Source organism: Blennius ocellaris (genome assembly GCF_963422515.1).
Source record: "Blennius ocellaris genome assembly, chromosome: 8".
NCBI classification, from domain to species: Eukaryota; Metazoa; Chordata; class Actinopteri; order Blenniiformes; family Blenniidae; genus Blennius; species Blennius ocellaris.
The window spans coordinates 16,540,748-16,565,822 of NC_137657.1; the positions used below are offsets into that span (position 1 = coordinate 16,540,748).

General features: G+C 38.7%; 2 protein-coding genes across 5 annotated transcripts in view; both read right to left on the bottom strand.

The window, feature by feature from the left end:
* myom3 (myomesin 3) overlaps nt 1-5,542 on the bottom strand; it is a 76,184-nt gene extending 70,642 nt beyond the window's left edge. The window contains exons 1-3 of one of the 4 annotated variants that reach the window (XM_080501374.1): nt 5,395-5,486; nt 4,432-4,472; nt 2,586-2,712 (exon numbers count right to left, since the gene is read on the bottom strand). In XM_080501374.1, coding sequence (XP_080357500.1) covers nt 2,586-2,692 — 107 coding nt within the window. In that variant the 5' untranslated portion in view covers nt 2,693-2,712; nt 4,432-4,472; nt 5,395-5,486. The other 3 variants (XM_080501373.1, XM_080501375.1, XM_080501372.1) reach the window with 3 other exon arrangements.
* An 8,808-nt stretch (nt 5,543-14,350) lies between these two features.
* On the bottom strand, nt 14,351-22,136 carry ifnlr1 (interferon lambda receptor 1; the record flags this gene model as incomplete). The annotated part of the gene is made up of 7 exons (XM_080500511.1): nt 14,351-16,170; nt 16,529-16,653; nt 17,851-17,998; nt 18,909-19,093; nt 19,186-19,352; nt 20,983-21,109; nt 22,094-22,136. 7 exons carry the CDS (start codon nt 22,134-22,136, stop codon nt 15,208-15,210), a joined length of 1,758 nt encoding a protein of 585 aa, XP_080356637.1. The 3' UTR covers nt 14,351-15,207.
* Between the last annotated feature and the right edge of the window lie 2,939 nt (nt 22,137-25,075).

The following is a 25,075-nucleotide window of genomic DNA, read 5'->3' on the forward strand; positions in this document are numbered from 1 at the left end:
TCTCAAGTCGTTTGCTGCCTTTTCCTCCTGTTTTAATCAAAACTTGGACAAATGGGCTGAAAACTGAACTCTCTTTATTGTCAGCATGCACATTATGCTTCTAAGCATTGTAATATTATAGTTACAATCTCTCAAGCTATTACTGAGTAATCACAAAAGTCTTTGATTGGTAGAAAACACAGCAGTGTCCCAAAGGGCAGAGAAGCTTGTACTTTATAAGACTCTCACACCAGGAAACATCCTGCATCGTGTGAAAGAAGATGAGCTCGTGCTTTTCTTTGCACTCTCCCAACAAATACATTTGAGGTCATTCACATTTGTTCTATACAATACTATGCTATACTATGCTATACCATACTATACTATACTATACTATACTATACTATAGCATAACACATTTAAGTCTTTGTAGTTAATCAAATTTAAGGCGGCTTGTATAAATTCAAGGTAATAACGTGGCGATATCTTGGATCATGGATCATATACAATTGTAGCCTTCAGGCAAATCTATATATATGGAGCTGTCAGTCTGTCTTCTGTATTCAATTACATGGACAGAAAAGAGAGAAAATGCACCACCTGTTTAAGCATCACCACACCAACGTCCTGTCTCTCTTTGAAAAAATCTGTTACTGGTTATAAAAAAAAAAAAATCAAAAACAGCTTAAAGCCTTTTTATTTATACTTGCATTAGACTATTTCATTCAATTCATGCTGAATTTATTTTGAACTCTATTTTAAAATTGCAATCTTTTATTGTGAATTCTTCTGCATGTTGTTCTTATCTGTTTGATCATTTAATTTGCCTTGGTCTACTTTTAAACTTTCCTCTGTCTTCAATATTTCCAATGTGGCACAGTAAAGGTCATGTGTGACCTGGAAAAGGATGAAAGAAGACAACAGAAAAGGTTTATCATTTTGAGAAAAGACAGAGCGAACGTTTGCATGGATACATGCAACTTACGAAAATACCTCCCTAAGTTACCAGGGCATTGGGAAAGAAAAAGTCACTATCAGGAACGACACTGCACTGGAGCTTTTGCATAATAACCACGCAAATGAAAACGGATGCATGAGAATACGAGGGCAGTGATGCAAGGCAACATTTGAATTGCACATATACATTTATAAGGAGCATAAATGGGCCTTTAGAGGATCTTCAGGTAGTATTCGATATTTCACAATGCACTCTGTGACCACTAGCTAACTAACTAACAACAACAACAACACCCAATAAGATGGGATGCAGGGTCACATCCAGTCGACTTCCATACTGCTGAGCATTTTCCCTTTACACGTTGCTAGACCAAAGGCTTGGTTCAATGTATTTACTTCCTGAAGGCACTAAAGTTGCAGGCAACCTAATGTTTCTTACTTACTAACCAAAGTTCACAAAGTTCATGCCATACAGTGCAGCTAGTAAAAAAAAACTTAGAAAACTGCTTAATTCAGCCTTTGGAACCTTTTCTAGGGTGTTGTTAGAGTTGAACATTTATTTGTCATTGAGATATCTGTTGTAGCCTGTAGATCACTTGTTTCCATTCTACACTCATGCTTCTGAAAAATTCTTAATTAATACTACAATCTAAAACCGGCACTAATATATTTTTAACCTTCTTGCTGCTGTTGCATGAAAAAAACAGACAGAAAGCAATAAAAACTGACAGAAATTTGATGCGACTCAAATGATAGGAACAGAATCCAACAAAAAAATCACAAAAATGGTAAAAGAAGAGTGATGTGAATAATAAACAGCTAAAAATAGAGTGATAAAAAGGTCACTCGAACAGAGACAATATGGATTTGTACAAGGGAAGTTGCTCTTAACAGTTTACTTGAACAATATTCTGAAAGTTGCCAGCATTCTTTACTTAAGCAGTAGCACCTAAACAATGTGGGAATTCATCGGCGCTTGTATCACAATTTGAAATATTTGTTTGAGAAATGAAATTTTTAGCACAATTTATGTAGATTATCATGAATATTAAAAAAGAATGATGCACATTGATTTCCTCGAAAAATAGATCCTCGTTGAACTATAAAATAGGAGTCAACTGTTTGTTTGAAACCTTTCCCATCTTGAGGATCAGGAATTATTTAAATGAACGATAATGTCATTCATTCCCAGTTTGAATGTGATTTATTAGGCTGCTGTTAATATGGTCAATAAGGTGAAATAAATTGAATCTGGCTGCGAAAGGTGGACATTTCCTAGCTTGGGGACATTTTCATTGTGTCAACAGCAAGTGGACAGGAGATACAAGAGTGGCAAATGAAAAGACCAAAAACAATAAATAAGAAAAAATAATAACAGTGACGACAATATTAAAACAAGAAATTAACTGACAGTATTTTACAATAATGTTTGCAGTGATTGGATTAAATACCAGAGGTGGCTGTTATTCCACTGAATAAACAAACAAACAATGTATTCTGTATACTCAATCTATGTTCTTTTGCTCCTCAACAGCATCAACAGCATCAACAAATACAAGAAATATTTACATCTTATTCATTTAAAAGAAAAGGTACTGCTACGTTCTTGTGCCTGGATTCGGTCATGTATGTGAGTAAACTATTTGCACCTGGAGGTGAAGGTCTTCTTCTTGATTTGTGAGGACAGATGCATGCTGTGAGACATCTGGGACGACTGCTCGTTCTGCTCGCTCTGCATCACAGTCCTGGTTTCCATGGTAAACCACTAACTGACACCTGGGGGAGGGAGAGAGAGAGGGGGGGGGGGGTGGGGAGGGATGAAAGGTAAAGGTGTGTGTAAGTAAAATAATCATCTGGCGCATAACTGTAAATTCATCTCCATCCGTATCTCTAGTCAGCTATAAGCATGCACAAAGTGTGCACAATATTTTCCAAAATGTCAGCGGCACCATTTAAAATGTCTTCTGATAGTGTTCCAAGCAGCTGAAGTGCACACGAAGCAGAGCTGCTGTTAACAACGAGAGGTTTCTGTGTCCATATATACTGCAATTACGTTCTGGATCCAAACGAAAAATATGCATCAAACTTTTGTCAGGCTCTTGACTTCCACTCTGCTAAAGAGCAGCAAACACACCTATCACTAAGTGGTTTCGATCCAAAATGTCATTTCTGCACTTTAGAAAGTAAAATCAGTGCCTGAAATCCAATAGTCAACAAAATGAAAGGATTAGAAAACTTGGACAAATACTAACTAGAGCTGCAAGTAATTATTGTTTTTGTTTTTAGTCTTTTTGCTGATTATCTTTTCAAGTAATCTACAATTTGGTCGGGCTGTAAGTTGGTACAATGGCAAAGAAAATCAACCAATGTGGTCCCACTTTCTATAAGCCCAACAATTCCTTGCAAACATTTAGAACATAAAACCCCAAACCTGTTGAGTTTTCTTTTTTCTAATTTGAAAGAAAATCTATTTTCATCTTTTACTATTTAATGCAACTTTAATGCATGATTGTTGTCTTTAGTAAAATGTTGTAATTTCATACAAAGTGATGTCTTTATTCATGTCAGACAAGCCTTTACTTTATATTTTCTGACATTTATGTTGTGATTGTTGCAAATAAACGTTGACATAACTTAATTTAGAATAAAGTTTGATGCAATTCTATTGTTGTGTTTTATATTTAGTTAATTATATTTGAAGCTCCCAAAGCATTTTAAACATTTATATTTGAGAAGACATGTCAGATAACGCAATAACATTTCTGAGATTTTAAATTGTGGTTATTTTCTTTCAAATTCAATTTCTTGTGTTTAGGATTCACTGTCATATAAATTACAGCAAAACCTGAACATGTTACACATTAACTTTGGAGTCCTCAAACCCTCTGTAATATAACTAAAACCTGATATGTATATACTATATTTGTTATTAATGTATTGCAAGCTTGAAATGAATTGTCTTAAGGTTTAATCAAAACTTTGTTGTTGGGTGTCCATCATTGCCTGATATGAAAAAAAGAGAACACAAGTCATTTAAAACAATATGAATCCTGAAAAGCAAAAAAGTTGTTTGATGACTTATAACCAATGATAATTTGGCATTTTTGTCTTTTAATATTGTAACTGTTTGATCAAATTGTTATCAACCCTTTATTATTTGGCCTTTATTAAGCAATCAGACAATACTTTATACACATTGATGGCATAAATGACAATGGTATCAATCGCGAAAGTTACTCGTTACTAGTTATTAAAACATCCTCTTCTTTTTTGTTTTTTGTTTGTCTTCCACTATGGTTTTGAGTATAGAAAACTGAAAATTGTGTTGCGGCCCCATGTTAAATGAATCACCCCTTTTGTGGGCGGCTGAACCACTAATAATTCATCAGTCGAGGTCCGCCATGCTGCTGCCCACACTCAGCCCGCCATTAATCATGATGCTGCTCTGGGGAAGTAACATGCAGAAAGCTCCCAACAAACAGAATCAGGTCGCACCTGACTGATGGCTCCATTCACCCGTTCCCAACAGCAACCACCTGTGGTACCACCGTAACCAAGCATAATGTGTTATTTCTTCTCATCTCTTTTGATTACATGGCAGAAAACTGAGTCAGATAACAAGCTCGTATGCTTGCGGGCTGACTGATTCCCCTGCTGATTTTTCTTTTCTGTTCTTTTTTGTCTTTTTTTTCTGCCTCAGTGTTGTGTGAGGGGAGAGCTTTGTTTGAGCACTGTTAATGGCAGGTCGACCTCTGGCACATTAAAATTGATCAGTCTCCATGGGAATGCTTGGATCCTGTGCCCCTGGAGGGAATGGAGCGAAAGCAAACTGATGCTGTTTCTACACACGGAGTACTTTCTGGTCTCCGGAGTAAAACGGGAGCAGAATCTTCAGGTCTGATAATGGGAAAACTGTATCAACAGAGGCAAAAGGGGGCAAATGGTTTACTATTCATCCTGCTGAAGGGGAAACCCATCATCTGAACACGTCCTCTCCTGAGAATAATTAAAAGCTACATCCACTAAGGCCATCAAAAGACAAGACCATTAGGAAGTTCAACTGAGTGGAGAAACAAGAAAATCTTCCCAAGAGAAACAAGAAAAGAAGAAGCCTCCCTGACAATGCACAGACTAACAATTAGGAGCCTTATGTAGAAACCCTGGAGGTACCGTGTATGCGGGCTTAGTCTTCTCATGTATTGTAATGTGTCATCTTAACTCATGAAAGGCCAGACACCTGCATATAATATGTACATCGAGGTGAAGGCTAAGAACATGGAAATCCCACTCACGCTCTCTTAAAAAAACAGGTGAAGTCCTCTGGGTGTCAGATCTATAGGACGGATATATCCCACCTCCTTTTCTGTCAGCTTTTCTCTCTCTCTCTCTCGCTCTCTCTCTCTCTCTCTATCTCTCTCTATCCTTGAAGATCTTGTCCGGTCAGCGTCGGTGTCTCACCTCTATTTTATTACCTCTCACTGTCTGTCTGCGTGCCTCTACTTCAGCCTCTCCTCCGGCTGTGTTCCTCCTGATGAAGTGATGACGGTGACCCCGAACACAAAGTGTCCTTCGGTGCCAAGTATGTGGACAACACAATGCTCTCTCTCATGCTCAAGGTGGTAAATATAGACCGATGACACCCTCGTCTGTATCTGCACACGCCCATTCATCCACCACAGGCGCACACACAGATTAATGCCCGATCGATTTACAGACTTCTCTGTGGACAAACAGCTGAGACGTGATGATACAACAGCTCCGCGCACGATCAGACCCGAGCAGCTGAAAGCAACAGCTGGACTGGCCTCGGGAGAACGAGGGACTTCAGCAGAACCGCAAACTGTCAAGAAAAGAGATGTACATTTATCCATGTCCTGTGAGATGCTATCTCATCTGAGTAGAAAAAAAGAAAAAGAGAATTGCTGGAAAAGAAAAAAAAATTTGACAAATGACAAGCTGTAATCAAGAGAAGGTAGAAGGCTGTGGTCAGGCATGGAAGGTAAAAGAGCACAGGGGTAGGAGAGAGCATTACTAGGGACACAAAATAAGATTCAAGTCATCTGGTTCCTTCTCTCTAAAAATCTAACTTCAGTTTTTGCATGAAATATCTTTTAAGGAAGGAAATGGGTCTTGTTGATTTTTCCTAGATCCAGACCAAAATATGGCAATGACTGCTCGAAGGGTTGGCATCACCTCTTGAACAGATTTAGAAGAGAATGAGTCATAAAGACTGCAGTCTCCCCTGTGTTTTTCCATATCAGGCTGCCAGTTAATTAAATAAAGGTCATTTAAAGCTGGTATTAAGATGTCTCATGTCAAGATTGGCTTCAGATTAGATTTTAACCAAATGCCAATTAAGAAGTGATTGCTTTTGTTGAGCTCGGATCACATTTTCCTCAAGTTATAATTAGATTCGTGCATTGAGCCACCGTGGGGCAGTTGGTAGAGCAAGTTGCCTTCCAATCTCAAGGTTGCTGGTTCTATCCCCATTCCATCTGTCACTGTGAAAAATCCTCGGGCAAGATATTGAACTTCAGATTGTTCCCCACGGTGCATTATTGCTAAATGCTTGATTTGTTTTTCTGGCTCACGACGGTTGCCTCCAATGTTCACCCTTTGATTTATTAAGAGTTATCTTGAAATACATGATCACTGTGCATTTCTTGCCAGAGATAGTTCTATTATAATATATGATGTCTGTTGTGCTTTCTGGTTGGATTGTTTAATTGGACTGTTGGATTGACTGAATAATTCTGTGCTATCTGATTGTAATTTAATGAAATGTCTTTATGCTTGGTCATGGTTGGCCAGAGTTGACTTGATTTGTCCGTTTAAATGTTGGTATAATTGTTTATAGAAAACAAATTTCATTTCAAAGACTTCCATTTTTGTTTGTGGTGCTGATGAGCGAATACTCGCATCCACAAATGCTGATGTTATCTCTTAAACATGGGGAAATTATTAGCTGGAGTAATGTTTGGAATATAATCAGGCGCTGTGTTGATGATATCAGTTTTTGTACAATCACTTGCTTGATTTGACTTCAGCTGGTCTTTGTGAGATTTGATCTGGCCTTTGAGCAGCTTGCCTTCTAATCCCAACGTTGACGTTCCATGCCTGATCCCAGCGCGTCCATGTGGCGGAGCGTCCTGAGGAAACACACTAAACATCAAGTTGCTCCCAGTGGTGTGGAGACACTTTGCATATCAAGCGTGATCATTTGTGTGCGAGTGTGTTTGACTGGCTGAGGCTTCTAAATCAGTAGAAATGAATTTGACAAGTGAAATCCAATTCATATTAGATTTGTTGTTGCTCCGTGTCATCTTTGATTAGTTTCTGGAGCTCTTTTGTCTCATTTAGAGGAACCCCACTTGGCAGAGTTCATTAGAAGTGAATTTGTTCATGTCGTCTGATTATATTTCTTCTTGTAAACTAAAGCTAATAAAACTAATGTTTCATACTGTTCCACTTGTTTGAATTTTGCTTTTAGTACAGTACAGTACTTTTTTCTCTCATTTAATCTTTTTGCATTCATGTCGAAGAACTCAGCCTCTTATTCTCACTAACTGTGTTGTCATGCTTGCGCGACCTTATATATTTGTGCGTCTGGGGACTGATTTGACTGACAGGAGCTGAAAGCAAACTGGGGCTCAGAGGGAAGAAGGAATCATTCATGGCCACAGAGTTGTATGGAAAGACGAGTAGTTATTTTTAAGCTTTTAGTGCACACCTGCCTCCGGAATATCAACAATACAGGCTCGGGTTGCCAAGCCCTCTCTTCCCATCATGCACCAGCAGTGAATGTCAAACTAAGAATAACTACTGGGACAAAGCAGCTGAGGGACATCTTTATTAATTTGTCTTTCTTTGGAAGGCTACTTAACTTCCTGGTCCACCAGGATCATCTCATGCCAAGTGCTGTTTTTTTTTTTTTTTTAATCATTTCCTTTCTATACCGAGAGTAAAAAAAACACACAAAAAAACAAAAACAAAACTGTTTTGTTCTCCTCTGGAGTAAAAGTAGATTTTTACACTTTTGCTTCTAGTTTTTGAAGTCCAGTTTTGCTTGAAAAGCAACCAGTTTCTTTAAGTTTGTTCCCCTTTTTTTTAACCACTTATGCAAAGCGGTTTGCGCCTAAAGTACAAATGACTGTTTATAAAGGATTTGTATGCACCAGGTGACACATGTATGGCCAATCAAAGTGGTATAAATATTTGCATCATGTTCATAATAATTCATTGTGTTACATTAATCATTAAATGCTTATTCTCAATTCATGTTTGCTCTTTGCTTTTACTTGCATGAATTATGGATGAAAGCCAGAGTCGCTGTGGGACTGTGCTGCAAGTATGCCCTGTTGGATGTTCAGGCATTAAATCTGCACCTCACAGGAGCAGAAGATATCACAGACGTTTTAAAGAGAGCAGACTGTGATATCCCAGTTGTATTTGATGCAGCACTTAGGCCACTTGGCAGCAAACAAGTGACAGAAGTTTGAGGTTTGAGATGGTGGAGCAACTTGGTGACATTTTATTATATAACACTGCAAAAAAAAAGTGGGCTTATTGTGTCTGCAGAAAATAGTTGATGTTAATCTAATTTTGAGTCAGTGATTTGGTAAATGGGCATCTCAACTTATTATTTCTTCACTTTTCCTTTAAATTCTTCACATCCTTCTTCAAGTTATTTTTTTTGTTTCAGTTATTCTTCCGCCTTTTTGTTTTGCTTTGATAAGTTCTTCTTTTTCTTAATTGTATTCTTCCAAGTTCTTCAGGCTTTTCTTCAAGTGCTTCTTTGAGTTTGTTGAGTTTTTCTGCTTTGAGCTTCTCTGACTTCAGCGGGGCTTGCTACAGCTGAGTTTTCCATGTTTCTTGTTCCAGCACATATTCCTAACTCCTTGGATGTTCTCTATATCGTTTATGAATTTAACTCCTTCTTTGCAGTAGCTCCATACAACAGCTCTGTGTCTTGCTTTCCTGTATACCATTGTCATGTTTTGTGTATCATCTCATTTTTCACCTGCCCATACTCATCTGCACATCTTCATCTGTTTCTTTAAATATCATCTAATCTCACACACAATGCAATAGCCATAATAGGAACATTTGGGTAATTTCCCCCATTTATTATTAACAAAGATAAAGAGCCGTGATATTGAACCCCAATATTTTACCATCTGAATGTCAACATAGAAGCGTATCAGCGACCCACATCTTGAAAAAGATTCACCCTCTGTCCATTCATGGCCTGAATGATTGCACCTAACGCAGCTGATCACGCCACCATAACACAATCTCTGCAATGAATTACACGTCAAAACTTTCTAGATGCATTGGAATGTCTTTTTAGAAATATATATACTATATAACTTATTTGTTTCTCCATGAAGTGCCATTGGGTGATCGCTGCAGTCTTTGTAGCCAAAACTGAGTGTTTCATTTTCTTATTTTGAGGCTCATGTTTACAATAAACCTGTTGTGAAAGCTTGAGGCCAGAACATGAAAGGATAACAGACATTTAATTTTTGGCAATACACCATAACTCTTTGAAGTGGGGCATTTCATGTTTTGATATCTAATATTATTATTTCAGAATTTTCTGATAAATAACAAAATGGTCAAATATCTTACTTTATGGTATAAGTCAGTTATCACGGTTCAGTCTTTTATCACAATTGTTTGAGAACATGACTCAGTACTCTTCCAGCTCTTAGAGACACTGAACTTTTCATCACATCCTCTGATTTAATTTCACTAAAAAGATGTGACGAGATTGTTCCTCCACAAGGAGGGTGGAAATCTTATCTCACTGTTTAAAATCCATCCATCAGTTTTCACTCAAGTGATAATTGTTCCACTGGGAATCATATTGTTTCAAACTTAATATTACAAAAGCTTTTTTTCCCCTTCCATCTCCTCACCTGCTGCTGATTGGGCCCAGAATGAGCCTTAATGGACACTGAAGTCCCCTGGATGATCCATCATCTCCTCGCTGGCCTTGACAGCTATTTCCATTGCCTTTTTTAATCAAGGGCCCATTAAGAGCTCATCAGAATGCAAGAGAGGAAAAGGGTGGAGGCGAAGTGATTGCATCCAATTACACACAGACTTCAATTCACGAAGTGATTTAGTCTGGGAGAGTGATGTAGGTGTCTTTTAAGACAGAACAAGGCAGGAGGAAAAAAAACAACCAGGATGCTTGTTGTGATTCATTTATGTCATGTTAAAGCACAAAAGCCCAATGAAATCTGTCTGCTCAACTTTAACAATGCTTGTCATCACGAAGCAGATGAAAGTCAATGCCCCCCTTTTTTTTGCCTCTCCACTTGGGAGAAGTATCTCTTCAGTTTTATGACAGGAACAGAGAATCGGTGCTAAAAAAAAAAAAGTTGCTTATCCTCATTTTTATCCTGAAATGGTTAGATTTGCTCAGAAAAGGTCTGCAGGTCCTGTATGAACTGAAGGAGTGAACCAATTATAGTACAAGGCTTGGTGGACATTCACTCAATGAAACCCTTCAACTCATTACTGATGGCGGAGGGAAATAAGTTACTGTTAGCTCTTCTGTTTAGAAATGCTTTTACATACTCACAACTTTTGTCGATGACAGAAAAAACACAAGATGAAATCTAGCAATCAAAATAACATTTTGATATTTCTTAGGCGTACTTTTGAAAAATAAGTTAATTGTTCCTTAAACTCAAAGACAGCGATGAGATAATATGGCAGCTACCTCTCCCTGTATTTTTGCCATAAGATTGTTTTTCCATTGTATTAAATATTAACAATATAATGGATGTTATTGAAGAGTTATAGATGTGCCCATGCATCACTTTTCCACCAACAACCGTTAAAATTCATATGAAAGACTTAAGATTTGGTAAGTAGCGGTTTCAGCTCCATAAATCTTTTAAAACAAGTTTTGAGTGCAAATAAAATGCTAATTGAATTTTGTAATCTGCAAACTCTCACCTTCATAACTGCCTCATGCTCAATTAGCAGGATTCCAGTTCCACCTTTTAAGGAAAATGGTGACTTTGGCCAAAGGGTAACAACTGGGTAACTATTTTTACATGAAAAACTAAGGGCAATTATGTCTCTTGGTGTTTCCAACCATGTATGGTGACCTGATAAAGTGTATGTTGTCTTTCTCCTCTGTGCTGGCAGTTTAGACACCTCAATTATTCACTTCCTGAAAATGACTATTGTGTGAGAGTAATGGACTGTGCCAACCTAATTACCATGATCAGAATACCAGCAAAACCCCAATGTATTTACATAGAGACGGGGATAGGAGTTTGATCAGATCAGAATAGTCAAGGTGGACAGGGCTGATACATCCATAACAATAAAATTGATTAATTAGCTTTAATTGTACTGATGAGGGGGTGGGGCAGTAGTCAGACTACGGTAATAGTCCTGAAATTGTGGTCCTTAAAAATGTCTACATGCAAACACCAATCTTTTTTTCAGGAAGATAGAATAAACCTTGTACTTTTGGGAGAGTTTCAAAAAAGCATTTAGTCATTAAAGCTGTTTGCCTTCCATGTGCTCTCAGTGCAAGAAATGACTTAAGTGGCAAACACTATGAGTGCATCATTATATTCATTGATCCCAGGCCAGCGTACACCCTCGGCAGTGATTGAAATTCTATTTGTGAAGAAGCATTGGGTTCAGCCATACTGCTATTCCCCATTCAAAATTTTATCATGGCGGTGGCACTCAAGAGGTTTCGCCCTGCAATCTTCAAGTCGATCTTCTTGGGACTTGGATAGTTGAATGAGGACAAAGAACGCCTCCTGGCAGACAGACAGAATAGGACCTGTCAGTGCGTGAGCTAACCAAAGACAGATTTCCTTTTTTTCTTGTAAAGAAAAGTTTTCAAAGAAGAGCCAGATGTGAAGATACAGAGGAGAAAAAGCATGATGAATAGCTTGACAACACGGCCTATGACATTTCTTCCTTTTCCAAACACACACTACAGAAAAGAAAAAAAAAATGCTTTCCTTCTTATTGCGGTGTTTTTGTCAGTATGACTGAACATCCACTGTTGTTTCCTTTGCTATCTCCTTTTGTTTTTATTTTGTATTATTCTTTGCCATTCTACATCTGGCTTGAATCTCATGAAGGCTGTCGTCTCATTTTTTCGGACTTGATTTCAGTTCTTATTTTCTCTCAGCCTCCCACTTACTCCTACTCACAACAGCAATTTCTGTTCATTTCATTGTTGTTATTTATATATTTATTTTTCTTTTTTAACCCTGAACTTTGCTGTTGCTTCAGCACTTTCAGGTCCCTGCTCATATTGAATTAAACTCTATGAAACCAGTTTTCCCTCTGCTCATGTACTGGAATTATTCTTTGTATACGCTCAAAGCCCACTCGTGTGTCAAAGCTAATGTGTTTTATCCAGTCAAAAATAGCTAAGAAGATGTGTTGAGATATTTTCCTTTGATAAAAATGAAAGGACAATGAAATGTAACTTCTTTCTGGTTGTTTCTTGGTTCCTACTTGTTTAAAAAGCCCTCTTTCGGTGCAAGTCTCAATCATGCAGAACAGGCATGCTTGCATTTCATCCATCCATCCACCTTCAATAATTGGGACCGATCCCAGTTGACTATGGGTGAGGGCGGCAAGCATCCTGGACACGTCACCAGTCCACCACAGTACAAACAAGGAGAGCGATACACCAACATCCACTCTAACCGGTTAATCATTCACCCATTAACCTCAAACACATGTTTTTGGACAGTGGAAAGAATCAAGAGAACCACAAGGAAACCCAAGTGCACATGTAAAACTCAGGTGAAACAGGTAAAACAGGTAAAAGTGCTCACTACTACACCAGTGAGTGGCCCACCCTAAAACATCACATCACACACACACACACACACACACACACACACACACACACACACACACACACACACACACACACACACACACACACACACACACACACACACACACACACACACACACACACACACACACACACACACACACACACACACACACACACACACACACACACACACAATAGGAAACAAACAAAAAAAAACTAAATAAAAGTAGAAACATCCAACGGAGTAAACCAGAATTACAAGAGACAACACACTCAGTTTTTCCATATACACCAATCTGAATGTGAACCAATATGTGCCTCTTACTGTAAATTATCTCTTTCGGATATCTGATATCAATTCAATAACCACACTTACAATAGGTATAACACCTGAGCTCCACATGGCTTGCATAACTATCCCTTGTAAAACATTCCCTTCTTCCAAACAATTCCTTTTCCCTCCGTCTTGTTACAGTTAATGGGAGTATCACTTCCTCATTTAGCTGCCCATAAAGTAAAAGAACATAAAAGGACCTGCAAATAATATTACAGGGACAACGCCAACTAGGATACAAGAGCTACTCTGTCTTTAGTATATTAATTTATAACACATTTGAAATTGGGTCACCGTTTCCTAACATTCCGGTAGAATACTGTTTGAAGAAACAGGTCACATATATTGTCTGTTCTATGTTTATATATATGTATAATTTATATTTATGTACTTTATGGCTTCATGGGTGTCTTGTTTGAGCATATGCCTATTTAAATTGCTATTTGGTTCAAATAAATTGTCAAGCAGACCAAATGACTAAAAAACAAGATGTCTTCACTCATTGAAACAAAGCTTACGTTATAACAGTCAGCTGAATTGTAGTTTGGATTCTTTCCACAATCCACCTCCCCTTTCTGCTTTTTTTTACTAAGAATGTGTTTGTTGGGCAGCGCAATGATAAGTTTCAGGGTCAAAGTCTGAGTTACATGAACAGTCTTTTCTCATGAAGTCATTGACCAACAATACCAACGTGAACCAGGAACACTGCAACAGATCCAGTAAACCACCGTCTTTAGCATGATCGTAAATTACGCCAGACTGATACACTTTCACAAATATTACTTTGAAATTGATTATTGTTGATAATGACACATTCTATCTAAATGGAAGTCAAACAAAATTGTCAAAATGCTCCCACTTTTATGTGGCATCGGTTCAGCATGTAGGAATACATGTATTTCCAGTGCACAAACTGTCTTTATGCGACTTCCATCAGCCTCTTTCAACATACCCGGTGATATTGCTTTACAGCTGCCTATAAAAGATTACGCTCCTGCTACTACAATCCTACCTGTTATCAGCGAGGCTTAGGCTGAACCATGACCCCTCCTTCCAATATATTTACCAAACTGCATTTGGTTCCACTGAAAGAACAGCAAACAATGAGGACAAAATGAGTTCATAAACTACTATGAGTTGACTACTTCATTTATTTACAGATGCAAACACTGTACAATAGATGTATCTGCTGGAGACAATCAGTCATGTTAGTCCTGTCTTGGACAAGTCGCTGGCACAAACAATCCGTGTTGGACATTAGTTCAGGCACAACACATTCAGATTGGTTTCTGTATCTAATCTTTGAGCCATACTGTGCACAGTGTAATTTAAAATTACTTGGCTAGATTTGTATGTTTAGGGTGGGAGTATAATAAGTTAGGATGGTGTGTTGTCTCAGGGACACAAACGCGCATGCTTGTCTTGAAGATTGAAGCACTGGAACATGTGTATAGTCTGATAAGACGTGCTCTTATTGATGTGCAGAGGTTTGTCCTGAAGCTGCTATGAAGCTGTAGGGTAGGGGTTTCAACAGGGTTCTCAGTTATGCTGGGGAAAGGCATTCCCCTGATTCTCAGTGTTTTTTAGCTGACTTGGTCACCCTGAAAATGTCTACAAATGAGGCATGAGCATGTGTTATCCCCCATTAAACAAAGACTTGACAAAGTAAACAGTGACTCAATGTGTGTGTAAATACATATAAATCCACTCTTCAATCGCAAAGCCTTCAGTTAATGTAGGTTGAAGTTGCCATTCTAATTGTTTAAACTTGATAAATAGAAACAGATATAAAGCAAAACATTAACATCACATTTGGCAAAGAATATAATTGCAGATGTAGAGTTGTCTAATAAAAGTGATTTGTGATTAAGTCAGACATTGTTTTTCTTCCTGTTCTACGACAATACACATAGTACAATAATGAAACTGCCTGATTTCTCAGCATTATAATCAAAGCAGGCTTCAGTCCTCCTTGTTTTCCCTCCCTTTTTATAACATCCAAAACAAATGCACAAATTGGTAGTGAGGTAAAATGTTTCCAGTTTTCCAGGCCAAAAAAGAACAGGAATTTGATTTTAAATCCATAACACTGTTAGTCTTGAATGTGTACTGTCCACTTTCCCAAAGCAAATGAAGGCTCCACTCTTTCATTGCCTTCATCCTCCTCATTTCCTTCTGTCCAAGGAGAGTTTGTTCTCGTGTCTTCACAGCTTTCTGTGGATGCACATTCAGGAAGAATTGTATGAATCCAGTTTGGTTTGTAAGCTAATTCAGCAATGGCTAGTCTTGTTTGAGTTTCTTGTTGAAGATAAATACCAGCTGGCTGAGTGGCGATGTAATTTGAGTTGCAGTAAGGCTGCGTCGGACTGTTTAAAGTGCTCTCATCACACCCAGAGTCCGACCACTCTGAGGTGTCCAAGTTCTGCAAGGATGCTAACGATAGCCCATCCTTGGAGTCTATGAGGTCTGATAGGAGGGGTTTCCTCTCTGGACTTACTGGCGAGGCAGCGTTTTCAATAATGTCCTGAAACTGTAAAGTGAGTGAAGGCAACATGAGTTGTCCATTGATATCCCGCAACGTTTGCAGCACTAGCGGCCTGGCTGGATTGCTTTCACCAGAACCAACATCAGGTAATGTTATTGACATCAGCTTTGGACTCCTTTTACTATTATCCCAGTGTCTTCGACTGGAAGAGAGCAGGGGGTCACTTGTCATGCTGTCTTCACTCATGGGCATCTGAAAATCTCCATTTTCCTCTTCTGGGACATGAACAGCCACTGTGCTGTAGATTTCCGACGACTGGGCGCTGCTGTTGGCAGGATTCGGCATCACACTGCCTCCACCTGTGCCCACAGAGGAGCCAGTACCATCCTGCCAGGCATGGAAGAGAATGTCCTGGGGGGAATAACCTTCAGACCCAGCTGAGGGCACACTGGACTCCATCCTGATTGTGGCATAAACTGTGGTTTCATTTTGAGAGACGAGCTTCAGTTCGGAAATGATGAGATTCTCATCTGGAAACTGCAGGAAATTCTGGGTTGCTTTTTGGGCCACCTGTTTAGAAAAAGACAGAGCAGTAATGTGAACTATGAATTTAAAGTACAATCAGATATCTCCATCAACACAAATGGCATGCTGACCTATTGAAACATCAATAGACGTAAGGCACATTTTACATCTACACAATGAATGAAGACAGCCTACGATAAACTGTAATGACGGCCATGACTCACTGGAATTTTCCTACACTCCTAAAATAATAATCACAATGTGTTGGTAATTACTTTTGGGCTGCCGCCTCAGTGACAAACTGAATGTGTGTACATTTGTGCATTTGCCAGAGGTCTTGATTTTCCAGTAATGTGACATTTTTCTATTGTAACTCAGACACATGAAATAACAGAAGTCTTACAAGTGCTTGTGGCATGATCTTCGGCTTTCCACCCTTCATGTAGGCGCACATGAAAACAGTTGACATTATTATGAGGCCTGCCACAATGGCAGCACACACGAGAATCCAGTGCATCTGATGAATGTCTGAAAGAGAACATGCTGCATATTAAAAAAAAAAGAATTGCAAAAATACTCGGTGTAAAATCAGATACCCTCAAGCGCTTTAAAATGGTGAGCTTTGAAAATCCCCCCTATCACACACACATGCTCTGACATGCTGTGAGGAAATAACGCTGCAGCACACCTGTCATGTAAGTCTGTTGACAACTGAAAGTACCAGTTCACGCGACTACTTCCCAGAAGTACGTGTTTGTTGGCTGATGAGAAGTTATCTCAACAGAAATCAAGACACATGCTGAATAGGTTCCTCCCTCTGGGAATCTAACAGCAAAGCTGGCAATGGCTTCAAGTGTATTTCACACGCAAGCTTGTTCATTTCTGTAATGATTAAAAAAAAAAAAAAGAGGTGGCTTACATTTGTTATTGTGTGTTGTTGGAGCAGAGAGTACGGCCTAAAACAAGCTGATGTGAGAACATCATTCTTGCAACTAGACCGTGCAATCTAATCCTCTATCTCACCGGTTCGACAATAGTATGACAGCAAGAAGTACGAGATGCACAAATGACAACATTCTTCTGCAATGGCATTTAATTTACTGTCGTGTAAGATTGGACTACACTATTTTAGTGGAGTCGGCATCAAAAAATGAACAATAGGGTCATTGTGGCTAGCACAACCTTGTTTCAAAAACAGCACACACTTTCTTTTTCATTCTCCTGATCCAGATGTAGTCATTTAAAGGATTTGTAAAAAAATTTAAAAATAAAATTACTTGATTTATTACCAAAACACTATATTGTTGTTCACAAGTGGCTGCAATCACTTGACGAGATTCGAGTGAGCTGATTAAAATGTAGAAATTGCGATATTTTCAAGCGTCTTCATTCTGGCATTTCTCCACAGCAGGTGGGCCCTTCAAGGCTTTTCAGGGAAGTTGTTAGTGTCACAATGTTGTTTCAAGTGAAGGGGAATTTAAATTTCTGTAAATATTATACATCTACATCTGCTGCTTTCAATCACTACTTAAAGAAATAAAGAACTTAATTATGAGATACATTTAAAAGTACTATTAACTCCTTGTACAATACTGAAAGGGCAAGGAAATAAGCACACACACGCACACACACACACACGCACGCACACACGCACGCACGCACACACACACACACACATACACACACACACACATATATACGGTAAAATGTATATGTTTTACTCACCTGATAGTTTGGACACGGTGGCACAGAAGGGGGCTTGCTCACTTTCTTTGCGACCCCACTCATAAGACGGCCTGTAGTCCACATAGCCACAATAGTTTGCCGGCTTCTTCAAGCCGATAACAAACTGTCCACTTGTGCTTTTATTGACCTAAAGACAAAATGCATCATGTGAATGATCGATATGGTCTCTTGCAAGTTTGTCCATGTCAGGTGAGACAATGTAACCCTAAAAGTTAATGGCCTAAAACTTTTACCCTTTTAAAACAAGAGCAGCACAATTAGAGGAGGGTAGAACAGTTCTGCTAGAATTCAACAGTGCCAAAATGAAATATAAAATACTAAAAGTCATGTAACATAATCTCTTCAACCTGCCGCATTACATATGTGCTCAGATTACTGGACTGTTGGGGGAGATTTATGAGGCACCGATAAAGTCGGTGCATCACTTATCTCGATGCAGAGGCTGAGCTGAGGTGGTTCAGTGCGACCCATAGATAGCCTTGCATATCGTTGTGGAGTAGGAATTACGCATATGATAAGTACTCATATCATAAAGTAGTTAAAGTTTAGTACTCGTCCTTTAAAAAAGTACTATCGGCTTATCCATAGTGATGATTATTACAGCTAAAAACTACTTGTTTTAAAATAGTGCCCATTATGCAATAGTGATACATTTATGATAAATTGTGCAGCCTTTTTTGACTCTACTCTACTTGTTTCTACAACGCAGAAGAGTTTATGCACAGCATGGCACGTCAAACCACAATAATTGGGAATAAAGCAAAGTTGAAACAAACTGGAAGTCCCCCTTAAGACCTGTATTTTAGCTTAATATCATGATTCACCAAACCTATTTCTATACTGAAAATACATTTTAGCCTGTTTTTTTATAGGCTTTCTAAACAAACCATCACCAGCTTTCAAAAACAATAATCACAAAAGGCAATTTATGGCTTATTTAATGTGATGAAATAATGCAATGTCTTTTCTTGTAATACAGTCTGCAAAGCATCATGCGCCTCAGACACAAAGTAGTTATTGTTTATAAGGACACTTACATGTGCAGCCCACTCTGGATGAGTAAGATGTAAAGTATATTGAAAAACAATTTTGGAGGAGCCCGCCTTGCTCCTGGCGATGATGTCTGCGATCGAGACTCCATTTGGCCCCAAAGGCAGGGAGATGTTCACAAACAACGTCGACTTGGACGTGCGTGTCCACAAAATAGGTGGACCCAAAGTGGCTACGGAGACAAGAATGGATAGAAGTGTAAAAGATTTGGCTTTCGGGAGAAAGATAAACATAAATCGTGTGAGGTAAATTGGTGGTACTCACTGTCTGCCAGAGGTTTGAACAGCGTCGTGGAGTCAAGAGACTTTCCGTTCGCGGACACCTGAGCCACGTAGCGGACGTCGTAAACTGATGGTGTTTCCTCAGTCAGGTTACAAGACAGAACGCTGATGTTCTGACAGTGTTTTACCGCATATTTCTTCTCACCGTGTCTGTAATGAGTTGCATACATGTAATCATGCTACATTCTTAAAGATTACTCCCTTAAAAATACAGATTGCAACTTTTGTGGCAGGAAATCATGAAAACCAGCATTCCTTCTGTTGTGGAACTGAACCACCCACAGATCTCTCTCACAACAGCCTTTTTAAGGGAGACAAATTATAACATTTAGTTTCATCAAGGGACTGATATCGGGCGGACATGGTTAAACCAGCATCCCGGCTCAGCCAATGTAATGCTGGAAGTGACTCTGGCTTTTTCCAGGTGACACTGGTTGGGAGAGAAGTCAACAGGATACTGGAGGCACTTGACATTTGTCTGACAGACTGCGTCATGAGCAATTAGAGAAGCTGACATTTCCGAGGCAATTTGCAGCAACTGAGAAACAGGAAGACAACAAAACTAGTTCTGCATGTGAGCCATGAAAGCAGACAATGGTCTCAAAACTGAATAAAGACACAGGACTCAGAGTGGATACCTACTTTCGTTTGTTCGTTTTGCTTTGTTTATTTTTGGGGGAAAAATTAAACAAAAAAAAAGGAAAGAAAGAACGAAAAAAGATTGGATATCTTCTGAAGATTGTCTTGAGAGTTGATTTCGACTGGCAGCGCAGTAAAATGTAAACAAATGTATAGATTACATCAACAGGTGTTGGGAAGGTTTGGGGTTATCTAGATTCATTTTCTAATGAATCAGTCTTATAATGGTACACTTTATTATGTCATAGCGTCATACTAGATTATTTAAAAGGATATTTAATTGAATGCCTTTTTGCACTGGACTGGTATGTTCAATTTTTATCTGATCTTTTTCTAAAAAGAGTTTGATCTAGTCAAACAAAAAAATAAAAGGAATAAAATGACATTCCCTAAAAAAGAATAATCTTTTATAATACTGAATATTGTATATTAGAAAAAGCGTGATAACCTGGGGAATTTTACAAAAGGAAAAATATCAGACTGGCTTAATTCTTTTAGCAATTTCATCAACTCAGTGCAGTGAAACCTATCAGCCCTCAGTAATGTGATCTGGCAAGATCCTAGACAATCATTTAGTTTTGAAGTCTTGTTGAAAGATGGAAATGGCAAATGTTCAGTGTCCCTCCAAGTCAAGCATTGTACTTTTTAAGTGGCAGATTGGGTGGGATAGTGATTATTGACTGTTGAATTGAAAACTATTAACAGCAATGTTTGTATTAAACTAAAAAATTAATTTGGAGCACCTATATAAGTTTCTGCTCAAACATAGAAGATAATAAGTTGGTCCTGCTTAATACAAATACACTAGCTTCAAGTGGAATTTTTCAGTCTTTTCAAGTGGCTTTATAACTCAAAAGTTTTGAGAACAAGGTGCTGGTTCTGAGTCAGACTCACTGTGTCACACTTAAACATTATATATATATTCCTTCTGCAAACAACCGTAGACCATCTGGTGACCAATATACTGATTTTACAGTATCTCAACAGATACTGAGACTGTGAGCTCAGACCTCTGTTTACCCTGCAAACAGTTTTTCTTGACCCACCTCTACATATGTATCTTTACATGGAGGCATAAAGGTGTTGCAAGAGCAAACGTCAAGACTTGCACTCACTCATCCATCATCCTGGTCTGTCTTACCTCTGGTATTGGACACTGTAGAGCACGCTTTGTCCCGGAAAGTCCGGCTCCACAGGATCCCAGTGGAGAACATTGAAGAAGTTTTTAGACTCGAAAAACACTTTGCCTTTCCCCGTTGAAAGACAAGCTGTAAGAAACAGGGAAAGAATTTTGAACTGTTTAGTGTCAGGTGATAATGCTGGGATCTTTTTATATCTGTGAAATTGGAGTAAATATAGTTACGAGATTATGCATCGCAACTGCAGTGATGTTTTTTTTTTTTTTTTTTGTTATGGCTTGGCAAATTATCCAGAGTTTACTCTGATGTACCTTTTTACTCAGATTCAACTGGGATAAACTTCTAAGACTTTACTTTTTTCAAAAGCCGCAGAGGATCTAAAAACAAAGGTAACATGTTAGGGTTTTTTTTGCTGCCGCCCAAAGTTTCAAACCCTGTAAATGTGATCAAGCTCAAATATCCCAAACTGGTTTAGATCAAAAAATGTGTGTCCTTTAACACACGGGCTGACTCAGGCCTGAGTGATTGAACTTTTAACGTCAATCAGGACTCCAGGAGGTGATTTAAAATGGACTTTGTGTCTGCTGGTGACAGGTACTTTGTTGCTTAACGTTGGCCATTACATATTTAATTCAAGGATCGAGGACCTACCACGTCTCAGGTGTAAGGAAAGTAACATTTTCAGTGCATGTAGTATAAAGAAAAACAATATGTCTATACAATAAATTGTCTTTACAGCCATACACACAGTTACGGGTTTACAAACCCAATTATTAAAGTATTTAACATTTCTGAGGGACATAAAGCAGGATGATGAAGATTAACATTCTCATAAATGGTTCAGAAGTCAATATTAAACTGACTAACAGGTGAATGAAACAGTACTTGATTCATCGCAGTCATATAAAAAGTCCAAAATCCTCGCTGTTCCCTGGGACTGTTACACATTTCATAAGATGGAAAATTACCCAACATCAGATCACATTTATCCACTTTATGGCTGTGTTGTTGTTGTTGTTGTTGTTTTTTTCTTTTTCAGGAATTGTTATTTATTTTACAAACCAAAAATCTGTAACTCAAACCATCACACCATATAAACTCCTCTGTACTCACCATAACAGAACAGAAGAAGGATCATAACATTCAAAGACCACATCTTCATCTGGTACGCTAGTCCCACAGGATATCGATGAATTAGTGTTTCCTTCTAGATCTTTGGGAGGAACATGCTCTGCATGGTGTAAAAACAAAAACGCTTTTACAAACTTAGAAATCCTTCCAGGGAAAAAAAACAGAACAAAACTGAATTGTAGGTTTCAGTGCGTTCTTAAGCCACTGCTCCTCAACCATCTCTCATGTGTCATGTGAGAAAGGAGTGGCTTGACTCAGGTGTGCATGCAGGTGTACTTTGGCACATGTTATCACCTTGTTCCTGTTTTTTTTTTCCCCCGAAGCTTCTTATTTGGGCCGCCCACTTGTATTGTCTGCAATGTATCTGAAATTTGAATGTGCCACCCCCCCCTCTCTCTTTCTCTCTCTCTCTCTCTCTCTCTCTCTCTCTCTCTCTCTCTCTCTCTCTCTCTCTCTCTCTCTCTCTCTCTCTCTCTCTCTCTCCGCACGCCTTGTCTGACCGGTTGTTTAAAAACTTCAGGTGTTGGCCACTTACTGGAAGTGTTGTGTTCTTGACAACAGAAAGTGAAAGTGTCACACTCACTGAACTTCTTCAGGTGTGTTTCAGGTGAGCAGACAGCTGTGTGACACACTCCTTGAAACCCATGCCAAGCAATAAAATTAATGACTAATATGTCCATTAAAAAGGCATCGCTGTAATTATACAGTAATCAATGCGAGAGGGGGAAGGAGTGAGGGGATATGTTACAGAGGATAAGGGGCTTATCTGCTTAAGGCCAGCAGAGCTGGCTGGTACGAAGTGGAAGGCACACAATCGCAAACATAACAGAAACCAATTTATCAAGTCATCCGTGGTCTTTTGTTTAGGTCACCACTACAAAGTTGGCTCATGTACTGTAGTAGAAGTGATTGTCAACTGAGACGATGAACATTTAGTTACTGCAAAATAAAAGTAAATAGTTACTTGGGTGAGTAACTGTCATACTTAGTATAACAATGTACACATAGCTCTGTTATTGCAGTGCTGCGGTGGCATAGTTGAGCTCATCTGCTCTTTGTCTGGCAGTTTAATGACTGTTTTACTCTTTGATTTCAGCTGAATCAGTCATTCAGAGGGTGATGTTCTGTAGTCTCGATGATTCGGGCGCTTAGAAAATAAATTGCCATAAGTGCAATCAAAAGAAGACGCAACTAATGAGCTTGGATTAATATATGCAGACAGCAGCAGGAAGGTTGTTTTCAATTTTCAGTTCCATTTATTCATATGACAAAAACATATACATCGTATATACAGTATGAAGGCAAGTCAACACTGTTTCCTAATTATTCACAGGGATTGTGGATACAAGCTAATTGTATAGATGCTTACAGTCTCTCATGATTTTTATGCTTCAGAAAAAAGGAGTTTAGTAGTAAACTCAATAGTAACCATGGAAAACAACCACTTCAGACAATGCAGTTGGCTCAGTGAGCAGAAAAGAGTTGGAAGACGTGCAGCTCTTAACTAGTTAATGCATTGCTTCACAAGCTAACTAAGGTGTAGCTAACCTGTAACTAACCTGTAACTAACCTTCTCACAAACATCATGAGAGTAATACCATTGTAAGAGGTGTGGTAGTATTGCGCATGCAACTCAGTCGATTTATGTTTGGATGTATTTTTTTCTACACTTTTTGTTCAGGTCGCCAGTCGCCTTTTCCTTTCTCTCCAGCCCGGCTCTGTTATCATTCAATAAACAGAGATTTGCCTTTTCTCTAAAGATTTTCCCGCCTTATTTTTCATAGGAACATATTCACATGTTCCTTTTTTTTTCTTCAAATCTGTGCAGCTACTAATATGGTTTGCAGGGAATATTTTGGATTTACTACAATTTCAGGAGGTTGTTTTGGGTCAGAGCATGTAGCTAAATTATTAGTGAAATTGGTTAAATCCAGAGCAATTTACTATCCCATGGGTGAAGAAACGGATGTTATTAAAATTGTTTGTGCCTCCTTAAGCTTCAGAGTTACAAGGTTCATCACTAATTGCTCACTCATGGGGCGAAGGCCAAAAAAAGTTCAAAATTGCCAAAGCAACAAGCTCAGAATGACCACATATAAGAGAAATGGACGCTGGGTGTTTATATTGACTGTGAGCCAGCTAAACACAGCCTTTGTTGTTTTTTGTATTTCTTTGATGATGCAATGCTTATATAAGTTGTCCTCAGCCTGTAGCCCTCATTCTTTCCCTCTTTTGATACAGTTTTATTTGTGGGTTGGAGCTTTTATTCAGGCAACATTTCGTTCATAAATTATGGATGCTGTTGGAATCTGTTCATTTGTAAAATCAGGACTTTGAGAAATGGATGTGAGTGTTCTGTTTGTCTTCCTTTGTACCTCTCTGTTACTCTTTGGTCTCAGACAACAGACTCTGGTTTCACCGAATTGTAAAATTGGGTTCAAAGTGCTCTTTTCTTGTCAGGTCTGAAAACCTTAGGGGCCCAGACATGGTGGAACTATCAGTTCTTGTGTCAGTATCTTGAAAAAGTAAATCCATACCATTTCTTTCACATCACTCGAAAGCAACAAAGGTAGAGTTACTCTCTGCAAGTGAGGCCATCCATCCATCCATCCATCCATCCATCCATCCAGGCCGCTTCCAAACTAAACAACAGAAATAGGATCTCTCCACTGGGCCAACCTCTGGGCATTTTAACAGTTGGGCATTTCTGGCAGACTTCTCGTGAGTGTGAAAGGCAACCAGGGAGCCTTTTGTAATTTATTGCCCTGGTAAGCCTGGTTAAAAAGAAAGAGAGTCACTGAACAGACCTTATTTCAAAGTTTTGACAAATTGTCTGAAAAAGAGAAGGTTGAACTAAAACCTTCGTGTTCAGATCCCTTTTCCCTTTTCACTTGATTCAGTCTTCTTTTTGGGACGTGTTAACACTAGTGGTAAGTGCTCGTCATTTACATTTTCACTTTGTGT